This window comes from Lygodium microphyllum, chromosome 4 (assembly GCF_053477565.2).
Source record: "Lygodium microphyllum isolate KBCC chromosome 4, Lygodium_microphyllum_v1.1.10, whole genome shotgun sequence".
Taxonomy (NCBI): domain Eukaryota; kingdom Viridiplantae; phylum Streptophyta; class Polypodiopsida; order Schizaeales; family Lygodiaceae; genus Lygodium; species Lygodium microphyllum.
In genome coordinates, this window is record NC_141138.1 from 157,401,273 (window position 1) to 157,419,076 (window position 17,804).

Sequence of the window (17,804 nt, forward strand, 5' to 3'; positions counted from 1 at the left end):
ATCATTCGGCAGAGACAGTTAAGAGACTTGGGGGGAAGCAACACCTACCTCAGTTAGAATCATTATAATTTCCTATGCCACATCAAAACATTAAGCTGCGTCTGGGATAAAAAAGGCCATGCTTGATTAATGTACCTACAGATACAAGCTGCAGTTCCAGGAAAAGTGTGCTCGCTATGATTTATACACTGGCATGACCAAAAACATTTGCAGTAACAGGACAAACAGAAGAGGTGCTCCCTATCACTCTATCAGCAGTAAATATATTCATACATTCCAGGTCCAAGCTCTACTAGATCCCATATGAGGACACACAATAGCATTGTGAAAATGGAATTGTTAAACTTTGAGACTCTCTCTACTATTTGGGTGCAACCTCACACCTGCCATTTGAACCTCTACCAGCACATATGCACCTTTCTGAAATGATAATTCCCTATACTATGTGAGCCTTACACTGTTCTAGGACAACGCAGGTCATTTTAATCATGTGCCTAGCTGTTGCCAAACTGCAATTCCAGAAAGAATGGGCTTGTTTTTGACTCTGATAGTCATGGGCGCCCTAAGACAATGGCACAGCGACATCACAGTCTAAAGAGATGCTCCCATACACTCTGTCAGCATTCACTAAATTCACGTACACCAGATGAAGACTGACAACTCTGCTTCTACACTAAATGGTATTCTTCCACGGTATACAATAGCTTCTGTTCAGTTGCATGAGAGAAAAAGAGGTGCTGGAAGAAACCATGACTATGTGACAACCTGAAACTTCACTGAAATTCCATTCTTCAATCTTAGCTGTAGAAACATACCTTGGTTCCTGCAAACACAGAAAACACAAACCACCAATCAGTAATACTCAAACAATAGTCAGCTCATATACAAAGAAAGAAGAATTACAATCTGCACTTTCTGCTGACATCACAAAGAAAAAGTTATTGTTAAAATATACCCACACAGACATACATTGTGCACACCACCTTAAACCTGTTAATTTATGTATTGACCTTAGCCCCACTCAATGCATTAACACAATTTCTGCATTGAGTTAACTACTGCTTGACATCTTTCAGATTGTGGTGCACAGTAGAGAAATGCAATGTGCCTTGTATTTCTAGCCTTGGAAATGGCCGGGAACTAACGTTGCACAAACGTGATATATGCCTAGTGATGCTAGCAAACATTTGGGCATTGATGGTACAAGAGGGGGTCTGATTGAAATTCAACATACACATTGCACATAGGATAACAGTTCACAATGTGGACTTTTGAGAGATCATACCAAATTTTATGCAGCAAAAAGATCAGCAAAAGAAAAGAAAATGCTACCCATACAAAAAACATGGATGTGATCAGATCAACATACCCATCCGTTTCCTTTGAAAGAAAACGAGGCCGCCCATCTTTTCCAGCCACTTGAGAATGTCCTCTAGCTCGCAGCATCCTTTTTCTCTGCTGGAAACTGTAGTTAACAAATGTCTCCTTTTCCCTCTCCCCAGCTCCCTCCTCTGGGCTTGTCTCCTCAGGTTCCTTTTCTTGGTCCCTTGTTTTCTTCTCAGCATCTGTCTTTTTATCATAATCCCTTTCCTTCTTCTTCTCCCTCTCCTCTCTCTCCCCTTCTTTCCAAGTCTCTAGCTCTCTTGATGATTTCCTTTCGAGTTCAGAGTTCCCTGCAATGGCACCTTCATCAGATCCAGACTTTTTAAGTCCAAACTCATCTACATCTTTCTTCGCTACATCAGGATCCTCCTTTTCTACCCTCCGCATGTGATCTTTCTTGTCCCTTTCCTTATCTCTTCCTCTTTCCTTTTTCTCTTTTCCATCTCGGTCCTGATAGCTCCATGGTACTGGCACAAAATCTCCATATTGTTTTCTTACCTCTTTATCCAGCCTCTCTCTGTAGCTGTCATCCTTGATTTTCTTTTCCCTGTCCTTCTCCTTCTCTTCTCTTTTCAGATCAACTTTGTTTTCTCCAACTATTTCTCTTGTGTCCCTCACCTCTCCATCTTCCTCCAGAGAATTCTTTCTTCCTAACCTCTTGCTCCAAATAAAGTTCATAGGGTCATCCACATGACCAGAAGCACCAAAATCAGTATTATGATCTTTCCAACTCTCCCGTGGATCTTCCTTATGATCAAATCTTTGATCTCTTTTCCAGCCACCCCGATAGTCCCTATCTGAGGTATAACTTCTGTAGTCCACATGACTGTGTTCCATACGAACATCCTTCCCTGCCTCTCTTACAGCTCTCTCTTCATTGGTATCAGTCTTAAAATCCCCATGCCCCCCTTTTTCATCAGAATTGACCTTTAGTTTTGTAAAATTGGATTCCCGAGTCTCCTTAGGCTCCCGAGTCTCAGCCTTACCATCCAAAGAAAATGGTAACTCGGCTCCAGAATCCTCCGCTCCAGAGGGCTTATATGGTTCACGGGCCTTTATCCCCAGGTCAAGTCGGGGAAGTTTCAAAGGTCTAGATTCGGCTACATTATCTGAAATAGGTATCATTTCAGCCTGGGATCTTTGATCACCATTAGTGATGGTAGCGCTTAGCTCCTCGTGCTGCCTGGCTGAGGATGTAGCATGGACAGACAGATTGTTGAAATTTTCATGTAATCTTTTCCCTCCCCCACTCATTATCCTCGCATTTGATGCAATACAAAATCAGCCAGTGTTCCTCGAAACTTGGCAGTTGGAAAAAGTTTCCATAGTAGTTGATGTGGCAGATTGCAGTCAATGCCTCGCAAAATTGTTGGCCCCTGCAAAGAATGAACGAAAAAGATGTTCAAATAATCAGATGTCTCCAAAACCAGGGAGGGTTAAGTGAAGAAGCAACAGGATTTGAAGCAAGAAAAGTAATTTGTACAAGACAGACGATGGTGAAGGCCAGGCATCATACAAAAGCCGTTGCATCGGCAGAGTGAAAGAAGCGATGCTTTCAGCAAACACCAAAGAGAGAAGGTAGCAAGAGGATACCTGGTGAAAATTTAGGGCAAAAATGCGACGGAGAGCTCCGCTGACGCCACGCTCCTGAAGTAACTACCGAAGAGGGCTACGGCACTGCAAGCGGAAATAACCGGTGAACTATGGAGGTGGTGCAGCGATCCAAGCTCCAATGCCGCGCCACGATGGCAGATGAGCAGCACCTCAACTGATGGTTGTAGCGATGGCGCTGTAACACAGACAGACAGACGGACAGAGAGAACGACAATGGCTAGGCTAGTCCCTCTTCGAAGCACGAAAACTGAACATGAAGGAAGGGGGAAAAAAATCGGCGTATAACTATGCCACAAAATAACCAAGGTTGAAACGTTCCACTTCACATCAACTTGATATTATTAGCTTATATGATTAACTTACATCGTTGACTAATGTCATTAGCTTATATACCTATGCCATGAAAACCCAAGGTTGAAGGTTTGAATGCTAAAGGAAAATGTATCAATATTCATACTTAGAAATTCTATGAGTTGATAGGCAAGAGTTACAACTCAAGGAGGAGGTAAGCAAGAGTTCTAGAAATCCTAACTTTGAGGTGGTTTTAGAAACTTAGAGAAGTCTTCTTGGTACTATGGACTAAACTAATGTACTAGCTTTGAGGTTGAAGATTCCACTAGTTTCTATCATTTACACATCATTGCTATATACCTATGCTATAAAACAATCGAGGTTGAAGGTGTTATCGTTATCATAAATAGCCACTCTTATGTGTTAAAATAATTATCACAATGGCCTAATTGATATTAGAATACTTCTAAGGAGCATATGGTACCAAAATATAAACTCTTTAACCCTTTCCTTTCTCTCTACATTACTTTTGTTGTTGATAAACATGGTGTGAGACCTTAGTGAAATAGTGGACTTATAATGGGTCAAGATAAACATAAATGCATGCATAATGGAGGCTACCACAAAGATGCATAATGAGATGATGTATTGCTTACTATGACATGAACATGGACATGATATGAGCCTTGAGTTAAGTATTGTCAACTTAATATGGAGCACCTACATAACCTTCCTTGTAAAAATATATTTCAAGGATTGTATGATGCCAAATATGTCCTTGCATGTGCAAATAGCCTATTGGCCTTGTCTATTGTACAAACCACTTTACCAATGACATACAAAAGCCTCAATTATGATACACAAACCAAATGTCATGATAACACCAAATCAATTTAATATGCTTTGCAATTACATGCTCTTTGTAAACTTCTTTAAACAAAGAAAGTCAAAACTATGATCATCCTCAAAAGCAATGGATGTTCTAGAAGATTACTTCATTAGTGCCAAGTTGAAAGGGTCGTATCATGCATGGCCTTTAGACCATTGATATGTATATAAGCCTTGTGAAAGGATTCAATTTAGATGTGCAACAAAAGGAAGATGACACAATATATGGAGGTTCAATACATCTTCTTCTTCTTCTTACTTATTATTCTCTATCTTCCATTGTCAACAGCTTACATGCAAAGTGATAGATACCTTTTGACTTTTAAATCACTTTACACACAACCTCTCTCTTATTTAGTACACACATATAGCCTTATAAACTTAGCTTATGTTATATTTCTCAACACTTCCCCTCTAGCTCAAAATAAGCTTGCAGATACAATATCCTAAGTACATTTCTAAAGTACTCAAACTTATATTTACCTAATGCTTTGGTAAGGATATTAGCGACTTGGTCATTGGTTTTGACATGTACCAAGTCAATCTCTCCATCAATGACTTTCCCTTTCATGAAATGATAGTACACTTCAATAATCATCACCCTTGCATGATAGACTAGATTCTTTACCAACGTAATGATACTAATGTTATCACAATACATGATAACTCCACCATCCATCTCAATCCCCATATCACATAGAAGTAGTCTTAGCCATGTCTACTTACATGTTGCCAATGTTATTCCTTTATACCCTACTTTGCTACTTAACAAAGCAACTATAGGTTGCTCCTTATTGCTCTAATGTACCATGGCTAAACCAAACGAAAAAGCGTAACCATTGGTGGATCTCCTATCCATAATACGTTTGGCCAAGTTTGCATATGTGTAACCAAACAATGTAGGCTCGATCCCTTTCTCATAGAACAAGCCGTAGGTAACTATCTTCTTGACATGCCTCAACACTCTCCTCATTGCATCCAAGTGTGACTTGCATGGCTTTTGCATGAATTGGCTTATCACTCCCACTAAATAGCTCGAATTTGGTCGTGTTAATTATGGTCAAACTACCAACCATCTTCCTAAACATTGTAATGTCCTTGACAAACTATCCATCATCAACCATCTTTATGTTTTAGTCCAATGGTGTATCAACTAGTTTACATGTTATCATCCAATATTTCTCAAACATCTCCAATGAATATTGGCTTTGCACCAACCAAATTCCATGTGGAGTATCAGTCACTTCAATGCCCAAAAAGTACCCAACAATCTGAGGTGTTTGATGTTAAACTCATTGTGCATCTCATGCTTTGCTTCAATAATCTCTCTTTCAAGTGCACCTGCTATGAGATAACATCATCAACATGGATAACAACAACCACCATTCCATCCTCCATGTGTCTAACATAGAGTGAATAATCATCCATGCTTTGCTGAAATCCCATGTTGCACAAAAACCTACCAATCCTCTCACACCAAGCTCTAGGTGCTTGCTTTAACCAATAAAGTGCCTTCCTTAGCTTGCATACACAATGAGATGCTTAGGGTGCACATACCCTTCAATTTGTTCTATATATACTTTCTCTTCCAATGATCTATTCAAGAAAGCATTCTCGACACCCATTTGATATGAATTATAGCCATAAATCAAAGCCATGATCTCATTAAAATCATATTTGCAACTAGACTAAATATCTCATCATAGTCCAATCCATATATCTATGCATAACCCCTTGCAACTAACCTTGCTTTGCATCTTTCCAATGAGCCATCTGAGTTGCACTTAACCTTCTACACCACACCCACTTATAGCCAATTGCTTTTTTGCCATAATGCAACTCAACTAGATCCTAAGTCTTATTCTAACCCTATATGGCAAGGTGGCATTGATCAAGGTGATATCTCAAGGTGCTGGTTTATGTGGGAGAGGACCATGTTACTAGTAATGAGTGAGTGATTATGTTGGAGTGGCTTGAGGCAATGGGAAAAATCATATTTGAGATAGTTGTGTGTATGGGGATGAAATTGAGGTGATAGCAAGCTAATGTGGGATCCTCAAGGTGGAATTGTGGAGGCTTGAGGACAATGGCCACTAGGGCTCAAGGTGACTTGCTTTTTCATTTCTTTTTTTCTTTTTTCATTAATACAATGCTTTTCCAATTCTAATTGAGTGTGTTTGCTTTTTATAAGGTGGATACCTTGCATTTTCTGCAATTTCTACCTTCTTTTGTGCACTACTCAACCAGTCACTCCATGGGCTATAACTACTACTACTTTTCTCATGGTCTCGAGGTCGATGCATGCCCTTAATACTAATTTCTTTGATTATTGTTTGCTGCAATTCTCTTTCCATAACCATCATCATCGCTATTCTCATAAGCATCCATCTCAACTGCAACTTTAGGTTATACCAAGACTTATATTCACATAACCTTATGTCCTTGCTTATATATACCTCTCTAATGACATGATCATAACATTTATAACCCTTCTTCTCATCTAGATAGATAACAAAAATACATTTAGTAGCCTTGTTCCGTATTTGTCGTCAAGTCATCAAGAATATGAACATAGCATACATAGTCAAACACCCTAAAATATGCAACCGCAAGCGTTCTTCCATACATCTTTTCATACAGTGATATGTGAAGAGTTAATGTTCTAGGAGTCCTATTTATACTATGAATTGCAATATGTACTACCTCGACCCAATAAGTCAAAGACATGCATTTGGTTCATCAGCTCGTGCAACTTTTGTGACGATCGTGTTCTTTCTTTCTACAACATCATTTTGCTAATGTTGCCTACTATAGGATTTTATTTTGAAATACTTTGAAAGATACATTTATTTTGAATCAATCAAGATAAGTAATTTTAAGCTTAAACATTGTGTGTGAGAAAATATGAGAGTGGGTGAGAGTGCATGTATTCATGGATGTCTCTTTGTACACAAGACTAAGAATGCATGTATATTTAGTTCTCTTGCACGTGTGAGAAACCATAAACGCTCACTTATTTGCAACAATCCAAGAGCCCCTCTCTCTTTCTCTTTTTCTATCTGGTCATTTTAGCCTACCACACACACACACACACACACACACACAAAGTAATAGAGAGGATCCATTTCTCTAACCCTAATCCTAAAATGAGAATATAAGGTTCCTAAGATACATCTATTGTTTAGTTTCAATGTGGAGAGAGTTTAGTACATCAAATACTTTAAGATAGTAATTATTTAACTTTAGTGATAGTTTAGTATTACATTCCTCTAAAGCCATTTCAACCTACCCCACATGCACACATCCACATGTACATAGACACACACGCGTGACCTTATTATCTTGGGGTTTAGAGTTCTCTCTCTCTCTCTCTCTCTCTCTGTCTCTCTCTCTCTCTCTCTCTCTCTCTCTCTCTCTCTCTCTCTCTCTCTCTCTCTCATCGTATGCCTTTAGGAGTGTATAGTCCTCTCTCTCTTCATCTTTCAAACCTACACTTTGAGAATATGTGTAGACAGGGTAAGGTAGATTAACACATTTTTATGTGTGAGACATGAATAACCACATGTCTTCTTTGATTCTTTCACCACATAAGTCTTTGTATGTTCTTTCTGTAAAGGCGATGAAGCTTTATTTGCTACATGTGTGCATGTGTGAGGGATGTGTTCATGGATGTCTATTTGCATGTAAGAATAGGAATGCATGTATATTTAGTACTATTGCACCGTAAAAGAGATCCTAAGCCTCTACTTATTTGCAAAAATCCAATAAACCCTCTCTCTTTCTCATTTTCTATCTTGCCCTAATCTTAGAATGAGATTGCAAGGTTTCCATATTATATCTATACTTTATTTTTAAGATAATAGCTTGAGATATGAATTTTTTTACTTCAGTGATACTTTAATATTCTCATTCTCTTGCTTTTTCTTTTTCTCTAGAGCCATTTTAGCCTACCCCCATGCACACACACACTCATATACATAGACACTTATACACATGACCTTATTCTCTTGGGTTATGGAGCTCTCTCATTCTCTCTCTCTCTCTCTCTCTCTCTCTCTCTCTCTCTCTCTCTCTCTCTCTCTCTCTCTCTCTCTCTCTCTCTCTCTCTCTCTCTCTCTCTAATCCTATGACTCTAGGAGTGTATAGTCCTCTCTCTCTTCCTCTTTCAAACCTACACTTTGAGAATATATGTAGATAGGGTAAACTAGAGTAACACATTGCTATGTGTGAGACATGAATAACCGTATGTCCTCTTTGATTCTTTTGCCACATAATTCTATGTATGTTCTTTTTGTAAAATGACTAAGTTTTCTTTGCTACGTGTAGAGTGGGTGTGAGTGCATGTGTGAGGCATGTGTTCATGGATGTCTCTTTGCACGTGTAAGTATAGAAATGCATGTATATTTAGCCATCTTGCACTATAAAAGAAACCCTAAGACTTCACTTATTTGCAAAAATCCAACAACCCCTCTCTCTTTCTCCTTTTTTGTCTTGCCCTAATCCTAGAATGAGAATGTCAAATAAGGTGATAGCTTGAGGTTAAAAAAGTTCAACTTTAGTGACAATATTCTCCTTCTCTTGCCTTTTCTTTTTCTTTAGAGCCATTTTAGTCTACCCCCCACGCACACATGCACACACACACACACACACACACACACATCCCATGCACTCACACATGGATACATTGACACATACACGTGACCTTATTCTCTTGGGTGTCTCTCTTACTCTCTCTTTCAAACCTACACTTTGAGAATATGTGTACATGTAGTAAAGTAGAGTAATACATTGCTAAATGTGAGACATGAATGACTGTATTCCCTTTATGATTTTTTGACCCCTTGCTTCTCAATATATTGTTTCTATAAAAGTGATGTATTTTTCTTTTTTTCTATCTAACCATTTTAGCATGTACCTCATAATATATGCACACACATGGAGAAAGATGGATGATCCAATTCTCTTGTCTCTTCACTACCACTTCAAAATCACATATTTGCTCAATTAGAGAGATGGAGAGAAACCTAGGCTCTACTTGCCCCCATTAACTAAACAAGAACCCTATCTTCTTTACCCTATTTAGCCTCCGCCCCACAAACTATCTCTTTTAGTGTATAACCCCATATTCTAATTGATTCATGTGAAACCAATATTCCAAATTGTAGATTTGCTCTCCTATAGAGAGGGAGAGTTGCCCCCGTAACCCATAACTTTAATCATGGGCTCTTGCTTCACGATCCCTTATAATTGTGACCTTAGGCCCTATCCTCTTTGCTTCTTTGAGAGACAAAAAAGGCAAAAGTAGGAGGTGAGTGCCCCACTAGCCATGTTCTTATTTTACCCCCTTTGAGAGTTGCAGGTGTTGATAGTATAGCCATCTACTACCAACAATTTAAGAGGTTACAAAGGCAACTATTTCAAGTGGTTTTTTGGGCCCTACTTATTTCTCTTCTCATCTCTCACACGTTACACTTCAAGAATATGTGTAGATAGGGTAAGCTAGAGTAACACATTGGTATATGTGTGACCACTTACTCTAACAGTGGACACACACAAAGAGAAAGCAAGAGGATGCTATTTTCTTAGGGTTTAGAACCCCCCTCCCAAAAGGGATATTTAACCTAGAGAGGGAGAGAATCCTAGGCTCTACTTTCCTCCATATCCTTCTTATCCTATAAATTAAACCCTATGTTCTTGCACTGTAAACCCCTATAATTAGTAGGTGCCTTTTAATTTGGATTTTAATTTAGATTTACTACTATTATCTTAGTCTATATAACCTCATGGCTACTTTGTGCCCTTTGTGTCACATAACTCAAAAATTTTATGACGGCTTTTGAAGACTATCTACTAAAGTGTGTCCTAAACTTTGACATAGATTTGTCACTTACTTCTTTGTACATTCTTTGTGTAAGTGATGGAGTTTTCTCTTTTAATATAGGAGCTTATATATGAATGGAGAAGGGTGAAGCCATTCTAGCAAATGCTATGATAGACCTTCTAGAAGTAGTACTTTCCCCTCCTCCTACACCAACTTAAAATCAAGCAAGTCAAGGATACCAATCTTTGTTTGTTGCTCACCAAATTGGTATGAACTACGTGGATATGCAATGCAATTTTTTTTGCCTCCCTATCAATGTTCCTATCATGGATTACTATGTACATTTAACTAGAACATTTTCTATGTTTTATGCCAGTCCATATGTCGACTCCGAGAAAGTGAATGTGTGAAACATGAAAGAAGTAGCAAGGAGGCAAGAAATCTTTCGTGCAAAACATGGAGGAATTATAAAAACTAGAAGGAAAGTTGATCCAACTCCAGCTACTGCATATTTAAAATCCTTGGAAAGCAAGATGATAGTAGTGTTTAAGCTACATACAAGTTTGTGTGCATGTGTTGATGGTGCCCTTGGGATGTTTTCAATTGTTGAATTGAATAAGCAAGCCAAAGGTTTGCATGAAGTTGTACATGAAACAAAGCACACACAAAATGTACTTCAACAAGTCTCAATGGATCTGAGGGCTGAAGTAAAGACTCTTTTAGGAGTGGTTTACGAGACAAATAGATTGACCAATGTACTGGTAAATGATACGTGGATTGTGTTTTGGGACATGTAGATGACCAACAACCTGTGATTTGCAATAAGGGTTGTCGATTTTCATTTTCACACATGCAAGAGCAAGTTTGTCTACTACAAGGGGAAATGCACTCATTAAAAATGAGTGTTGGTAGGTTCCATGGTTTGTTGCAACACATGGATCATCATCTCAATGATGGCACTTGAAGAAAACAGGATATTCTAAATAAAGTTGATGATTGATGCCATATGTTGTAGTAAAGAAATCTTTGATTAATCTAATTTGATGTGCTGTCCTTATCTCTTTTGATGTAACAAGCAAACTCCTTTGGTGTGCTATCTTAGCTCCTTTGATGTAATAAGCAATATCTTTGATTTGTCAAAAAGCACTTTCGATGTTTTATCCTTGGTCTTCAATATCTATAAGGTTCTTTTGTGGTGGCTTTATAGAACATTCTCTTTAGGCATACATACATGCGCACATATACACATGTACACATGCATGCATACACATTGGAAATGTAGGTATGTAGAGAGAGGCACAGTAGCACATTACACATGTGTGAGACATGCATGAAGCCACATGAATTAATGAAGATAATGAGAAATTAAGTTAAACAATGTAAAAAATGCTAACCCTTTCCTTTTGCATAACAATGCAATTCCACTTTGTTGAGGATTAAATTTGCCACCTTGATGCTATCCACTATGGCATTTTACCAAAATAAAATTGTAAATCTATAATTCTTTTATTACTTACATGTTTGTTCTAATAATACTTTTATGCGAGAAAAGTTACCAATTTTATTTAGAGAGAGAGAGAGAGGAGAGAGAGTGTGTGTGTGTGTGTGTGCCCGATTCTCTGTGTGTGTGTGTGTGTAGAGAGAGAGAGAGGAGAGAGAGAGTGTGTGTGTGTGTGTGCACGATTCTCTTAGTATATACAATCACCTCTCTCTCTCTCTCTCTCTCTCTCTCTCTCTCTCTCTCTCTCTCTCTCTCTCTCTCTCTCACATATGTCTCCTCTTGCTTCACATGGCCTTAGGATGATCCCTACATTTCTTACTTCTCAAAATGTAGTGCTAGGCCTTTACACTACATAGGTAGTACTGGGTGATTGCTCTCACCATATATACGTATGCATAATATTGTGCTAGGATTTGTTTTATAAATGTTGTAAAAGTATATTGATACCAATGTTGTGTGTATAACGAGTGTGCATGTGTAGAGAGAGCTATGATTAATATTAAAACCTATCAATGTAATATTGTACACCTTGAGAGAATTGGAGATGTCAGTTGCATCTTCAAATTTTAATAAAAAACGAGATGGGAAAGGTTGACAAGTTTTCCTAAGTTGCCATGGAAGTTTGAGATGGGAAATGTTAACACATTTGTGTTTGAAGAAAAAGAAGAAGACGAGGAGGAGTAGGAGGACTCACAATGCTGCTTCACAACAATAGTAGAAGCTATTGCAAAGCATGCAAGGAATGCTAATATATACCAACCATGGTCCATGTGGGGATACAAGTTTATAAACATGTACTCTATTCACATGATGCACCCTTATATGACCCTTATCAAAAGTGAACATTGGACTAAAGGGGAATTGAACCCCAAGCATAACCAAACCACCAGGGATAATCCCTCATCCCCACTCTAGCTAACCAAGATGCCAGAACGCTAGTTGGTTGGTTAAAAGAATGAGTATTCAACAAAGATAAACCTAATAAAACATTGTAAGATGTTTTATTGAAATGCATGCACTATACTCATTTTTAATTGATAATGGCAACAAGGTTGGGTGTTGAAAAGTCTCTTTGCTATAACAATAATTGTTCCCATGCACGTTTGACACTTGATCAAAATACAACTCTATGCAATCTCAAAATCAAAACAAGCATAGGACTTGTGCAAAAGAGATGTAAAATGTTCTATTGAACAACATATATTAGATACACTTTAGTAAACAATGCCAAGAAAGTTGGAGTTGAAAAGCCTCTTTGCTTCACCAACAATTGTTCCCTTACATGTTTGACACTTCATCAAACTACACCTCTACATGACCTAAAAAGCAAAACAAACATGGGACTTGTGCCAAAAAAAACACACAGAGAGAGAGAGAGAGAGAGAGAGAGAGAGAGAGAGAGAGAGAGAGAGAGAGAGAGAGAGAGAGAGAGAGAGAGAGAGAGAGAGAGAGAGAGAGAGAGAGAGAGAGAGAGAGAGAGAGAGAGAGAGAGAGAGAGAGAGAGAGAGAGAGAGATGAACCCCAATGTACCATACACATGTTACTATGGCCAAGCCTAATATTCCATGTACTCGATATTGACAACTTGGGAATAAACCTCAAGGGGTTCACTATATATATACACTCCATATCTCATGCATTCGAGATCTGTTTCTAAATACCCTTATTTGTGAATATTCCATGAATAAGAGTACACATTTTCTATTCAATCTGTAAATGACCACTTCATATGACATCCTTCTATATGTGAAAAGGGTTTAAAAATGGTATTAAAAAAAATACCTTATATGGAACATGTGCAATATGCATATACATATCTAATAAAACATTAATAGTTTACAAGATATACAAATTTTTTGTGATATATCAAGATTAGAAGCACTCATAATGCTTAAGAGATAGAAAGGGGTATGAAAGTTCATATACACAACATATAACTCATATGGGATTGTGTATATTGCTAAAGCTCAACGATCCAATATAGATATCTTGTTAACACAACAACATTTCCAAAGAAGTCTACTATGAGCATGCACAAAGCAAATAGCATGTATTTCCAAACCTTGAACGTCTAGGCATACAAATATAGGTAGGTACATTGCTAATTTCAAATTCGAATGTTACATCATTAGTTGCACCACTCACTATTGGTTGTGAACTTTCCCCACACATGCCAAACCACCATAAGGCTACCTCAACATTCCATTCTCAAATGACCATGCTAATTGAGCTTTGGTATGATCGAAAGTGTAGCCCTAAAATTTTGATTTAACCTAGTGTTTTTGCTTTTCTCCACATTCTAATGGTGGCTAATATGCATAATGCAAACTTCTATGATATTAGATTAGTGCCAAATGGTTGAGCTCACCTCAACGCACCTCCAAAAGATATTTTGGGGTATCATGGTTAAGTTTCCTAGTGAGATTTGTCCCACTTGTTGGTGCCACAATACCTCCATCATCATTATAAGGAAAGGTTTGCAATAACCCTACACACACACACACACACACACACACACACACACACACACACACACACACACACACACACACACACACACACACACACACACACACACACACACACACACACACACACACACACACACAGAGGAGAAGTTGCATCTCTATACAATAATGAGAGAGAGAGAGAGAGAGAGAGAGAGAGAGAGAGAGAGAGAGAGAGAGAGAGAGAGAGAGAGAGAGAGAGAGAGAGAGAGAGAGAGAGAGAGAGAGAGAGAGAGAGAGAGAGAGAGAGAGTGTGTGTGTGTGTGTGTGCGCGCGCGCATCCCCACATCTATATACAACAGTGACATAGGGGAAGTTGTAGCCTAGTTATGTATAGAGAGACAAAGAGGAAGATGTTGGGGGTAAAGGCACATGTGCCTAGCTGCTCGTGTATTAGTTACACTGACAGTACTTGCATACCCACACACTTGTACACTGCAGGTTTGTGGTGAGCGCCCATCATTGTCACTTCATTCTTTATTCTTTCAATGACATTTGAATAAAGGAAAGACCGCTTACACATTGTGACTATTGGAGTTTCCACATATTGTGTGTCTCTCTCTCTTGCTCTTGCTCCTTCCACCATAGCTCTTGCTTTTGCTTTGTGCTTCCACTTTAGGGCTCACTCCCTTCAACTGGTATCATAGCCATTGTATCGGCATCATTGAGGAGCTCAACCCATCATTGCTTTAGCTTGTGGAGAAAAGCTTCAACTCACAGTTTCAATGGTAACCATGGATTCTTCACCCCAAGGTATACATTGAGCTCTCCCTTCTTCCTACTTCTTCCTATCAACAACAACAACAACTGAGGCTTGTCCCAAGGCTTCCTTGGGACCTATTGAGCTTCCTCGAGTCTTAAACACCATCAACATGAGTAGCCACAATAGTAGGAATAGCAAACATGATTTGTGCATGGTTGTCTTGCTCCTTCTCTAGCTCCATCCCACAGTGTGGCCTTTGGCACTTGGGCAATCCTTCACAACACTCCTTGGCATTGGTATTTGCTACTTGAGCACTCCATTGGAGTGTTATCCTTTAGCTATCGACTATGCATTATAGTTTACAAACCCTAATAATAGGGTAGCCCCCTGTCTTTAATGTCTCATGATCAGTGGCATGCTCATTTGATGCCTGAATGGCTATGTATGATGCTATCATGTTCAAGGATGATATTCCTATGATTTGAGCTCACTTCAAAACTATTTTGAGCACTATTCTTGCTTAGTTTGATACTAATCTAGTTGCTATAATAACTAGGGTTGAAGCCTATTTCATCAGCGAAAGCATATGCCTATTGCTCCTGGGTGCTTATTGATTAATCTAAGTGATATATCGATGCTTATGGTTCATGCTACATGCTTGTTATGCTTCCAGATTGCCTTTGAGCTAAGATTGAAGCCTTTGAATACTGATATTGGCTCTCATTCATTGTTATGTATGGTTATTTGATGCTCCGGTAAGACCTTTGCAAGATACTTGGGCCAGATGCTCTTGGATGTATGCTACTTGGATCTTGGATATATGGATGCCTTCTACATGATGCTTTGAGTTTTGTTTGCTTGTTTGGCATTTGACTTTCATTCCAGTGGGAGCCACTTCTTAACATTTGGACATTACATTGAGCTTTCGATTATACGATTAAACTTGAGGGTGTTACAGTGAGATCATGGGACTTGGTGACATATACAGGCTCTTGTCATACTTTATGTACACAATTGATGCTTAGTGGGATAATTTGACATTATTTCTAGGTTGACACCTATCTTTGTCATGATGTTGTCAATGATGTATGCATCTTGGTTGGTTATATACTGAGCTTTTGTTACATTGCTTAGTCTGTTGTGCCTCTAGTTGGTCTCTTCTATTACTCGTGAGACCCACTCTATGCATGATGGTTATGCCTATGGGATGTATCTTAGTCTGACATGATTCTTTGACAGTTCTTGGTGCTAGGTACATATTCACTCACTGCTAGTTGGAGCTCTTCCCTGGCAGTTGTAGTTTGTCTTATATCAATGATTGTCTCTCTTTGGCATCGAGGTTATTGATGTACTTCATTTTTAGCATGTTGTAACTAGAGTTTATTGCACTATTTATGTGAGTAGTCACCTTCATTTGATAGCTATTTGCGTTGAGTTTGTGGACAGTTCATTGCTTAGCAGTGGTTTAGGGGTATTTGTAGTAACAACAATTTGTTTTGACAGTTTGTTCACTTGTTTGCCTTCATTATGGTTGGTGGCTCGACTGATAGTGCTATCTTTAATATTGAAAAGTTGGATGGTATCAACTACAGCTACTAGAAAACCCAAATCTGGCAAGTATTAGTGAATAAAATGTATGTTAGGCCCTTAAAACATAAGGGTGTCAAGCCCAAACTTATTAATGCAAATGATTGGGCTGAATTAGATGAGCTATGTAAGTCCACCATCATATTACCCCTCTCTAAACAGGTATTCTATAATGTTATCTTTGATGGGCAGCTTGTATAGAAATTATGGAAAAAGATTCATAATGTCTATGACAAAGCTCCGTTTCTAAGATGTATTGGCTGAAGCAACTCATGACCTTCGCATGAAGGAGGGCACTTCTATGTCAATCCACTTAAATGAGTTTCATTCCATTATCGGTCATTTGTCTTCATAGGGAATGTAGAGGATGCACTCTTGACTGAAGAGGTTAATAAGAAGAATGTGATGCTTCTTGCACCTCTCCTGCTTTGATAGTTAGAGGCAATAATGGTAGGGGTGGTAATGACTGTTGTGGTGGTAGAGACTCTCAACAGTCTCGCTCCCAGTCACATGGATAGTCTCGCAGTAAGTCTTGTGGCCATAAGTCCTCATTAACTAGTCATTACTATGGGAAAGCAAGGCATATTCGATCGTAGTGCCATAAAATGTGCGAAAACAAGCGCAAAGAAAAGGGCAAGGGTAAAACACATGACAAAAATGATGATAATAACATTGTCTTCAGCAAGTCCAATGTTAAGATTGAAGAAATTAATACTGTGGAGATTGATTTTGATGATGATTTTATACTTGCAACTTCTTCTCTTGATACTTCATAGTTGACTGATGCTTTATTAGAGTATACTCAGTATTGGTTGATACATTCAAGGGCTTCATTTTATGTGACTTCTCATAGAGAGTGGTTTCACTCATGTCGCAGTTTGACTAGATCTATCCATTTGGATAATGACCTGGCATTGGAGATAGTTGATATTGGTGATGTCAAGCTGTAGTTTGGTTCAGGTTGCATGTTTACTCTTCATGATATACATCATGTATCGGCCCTCATGAAGTGTTGGGGGTAAAGGCGCCTCTGCCTAATAGCTCGTGTATTACTACACCAACAGTACTCGCCACTGCACATTGTAGATGGCGGGCACCCGTCATCGTCGCTTTATTCTTTATTCTTTTAGAGATAGTTTGAATAAAGGAAGGCTCGGTCACACATTGTGACTATTGGAGTTTCCATTTGTGTCTCTCTCTCTTCTTGCTCTTGCTCTTCGCCATAGCTCACTTCCAAGCAAGCTTCAATCCTTCTCACCTTTCAACTGGTATCAGAGTGAGGCTTCCCGACTTCCCGAGCTTGGTTCGTGGCATTCTTAACTCCCATTCAAATACCTACAACTTTGGGTCTCCTTCCCGGCAGCCATAGCGCGGCACCTTCTCAAGCTCCTGTCACTCCCGACTTCCCAAGCACCTTCCCGGCCTATTGAGGCACCCTTAGGGCATTGCTACAGAGGTACTGAAGTGTTCTTTTAGTGCTTTTATTCAGTTCTTAGGTTGCAGTCAATC

General features: G+C 38.8%; 1 protein-coding gene across 1 annotated transcript; it reads right to left on the reverse strand.

Annotated features, from left to right (window-relative positions):
- Positions 1 to 562: 562 nt before the first annotated feature.
- On the reverse strand, positions 563 to 3,293 carry LOC148037819 (uncharacterized). Its single transcript, XM_087677162.1, has 4 exons — positions 2,977 to 3,293; positions 1,370 to 2,759; positions 816 to 823; positions 563 to 627 (listed from the first exon to the last, which is right to left on the reverse strand). Exons 2-4 carry the CDS (start codon positions 2,635 to 2,637, stop codon positions 563 to 565), a joined length of 1,341 nt encoding a protein of 446 aa, XP_087533288.1. The 5' UTR covers positions 2,638 to 2,759; positions 2,977 to 3,293.
- Positions 3,294 to 17,804: the final 14,511 nt, after the last annotated feature.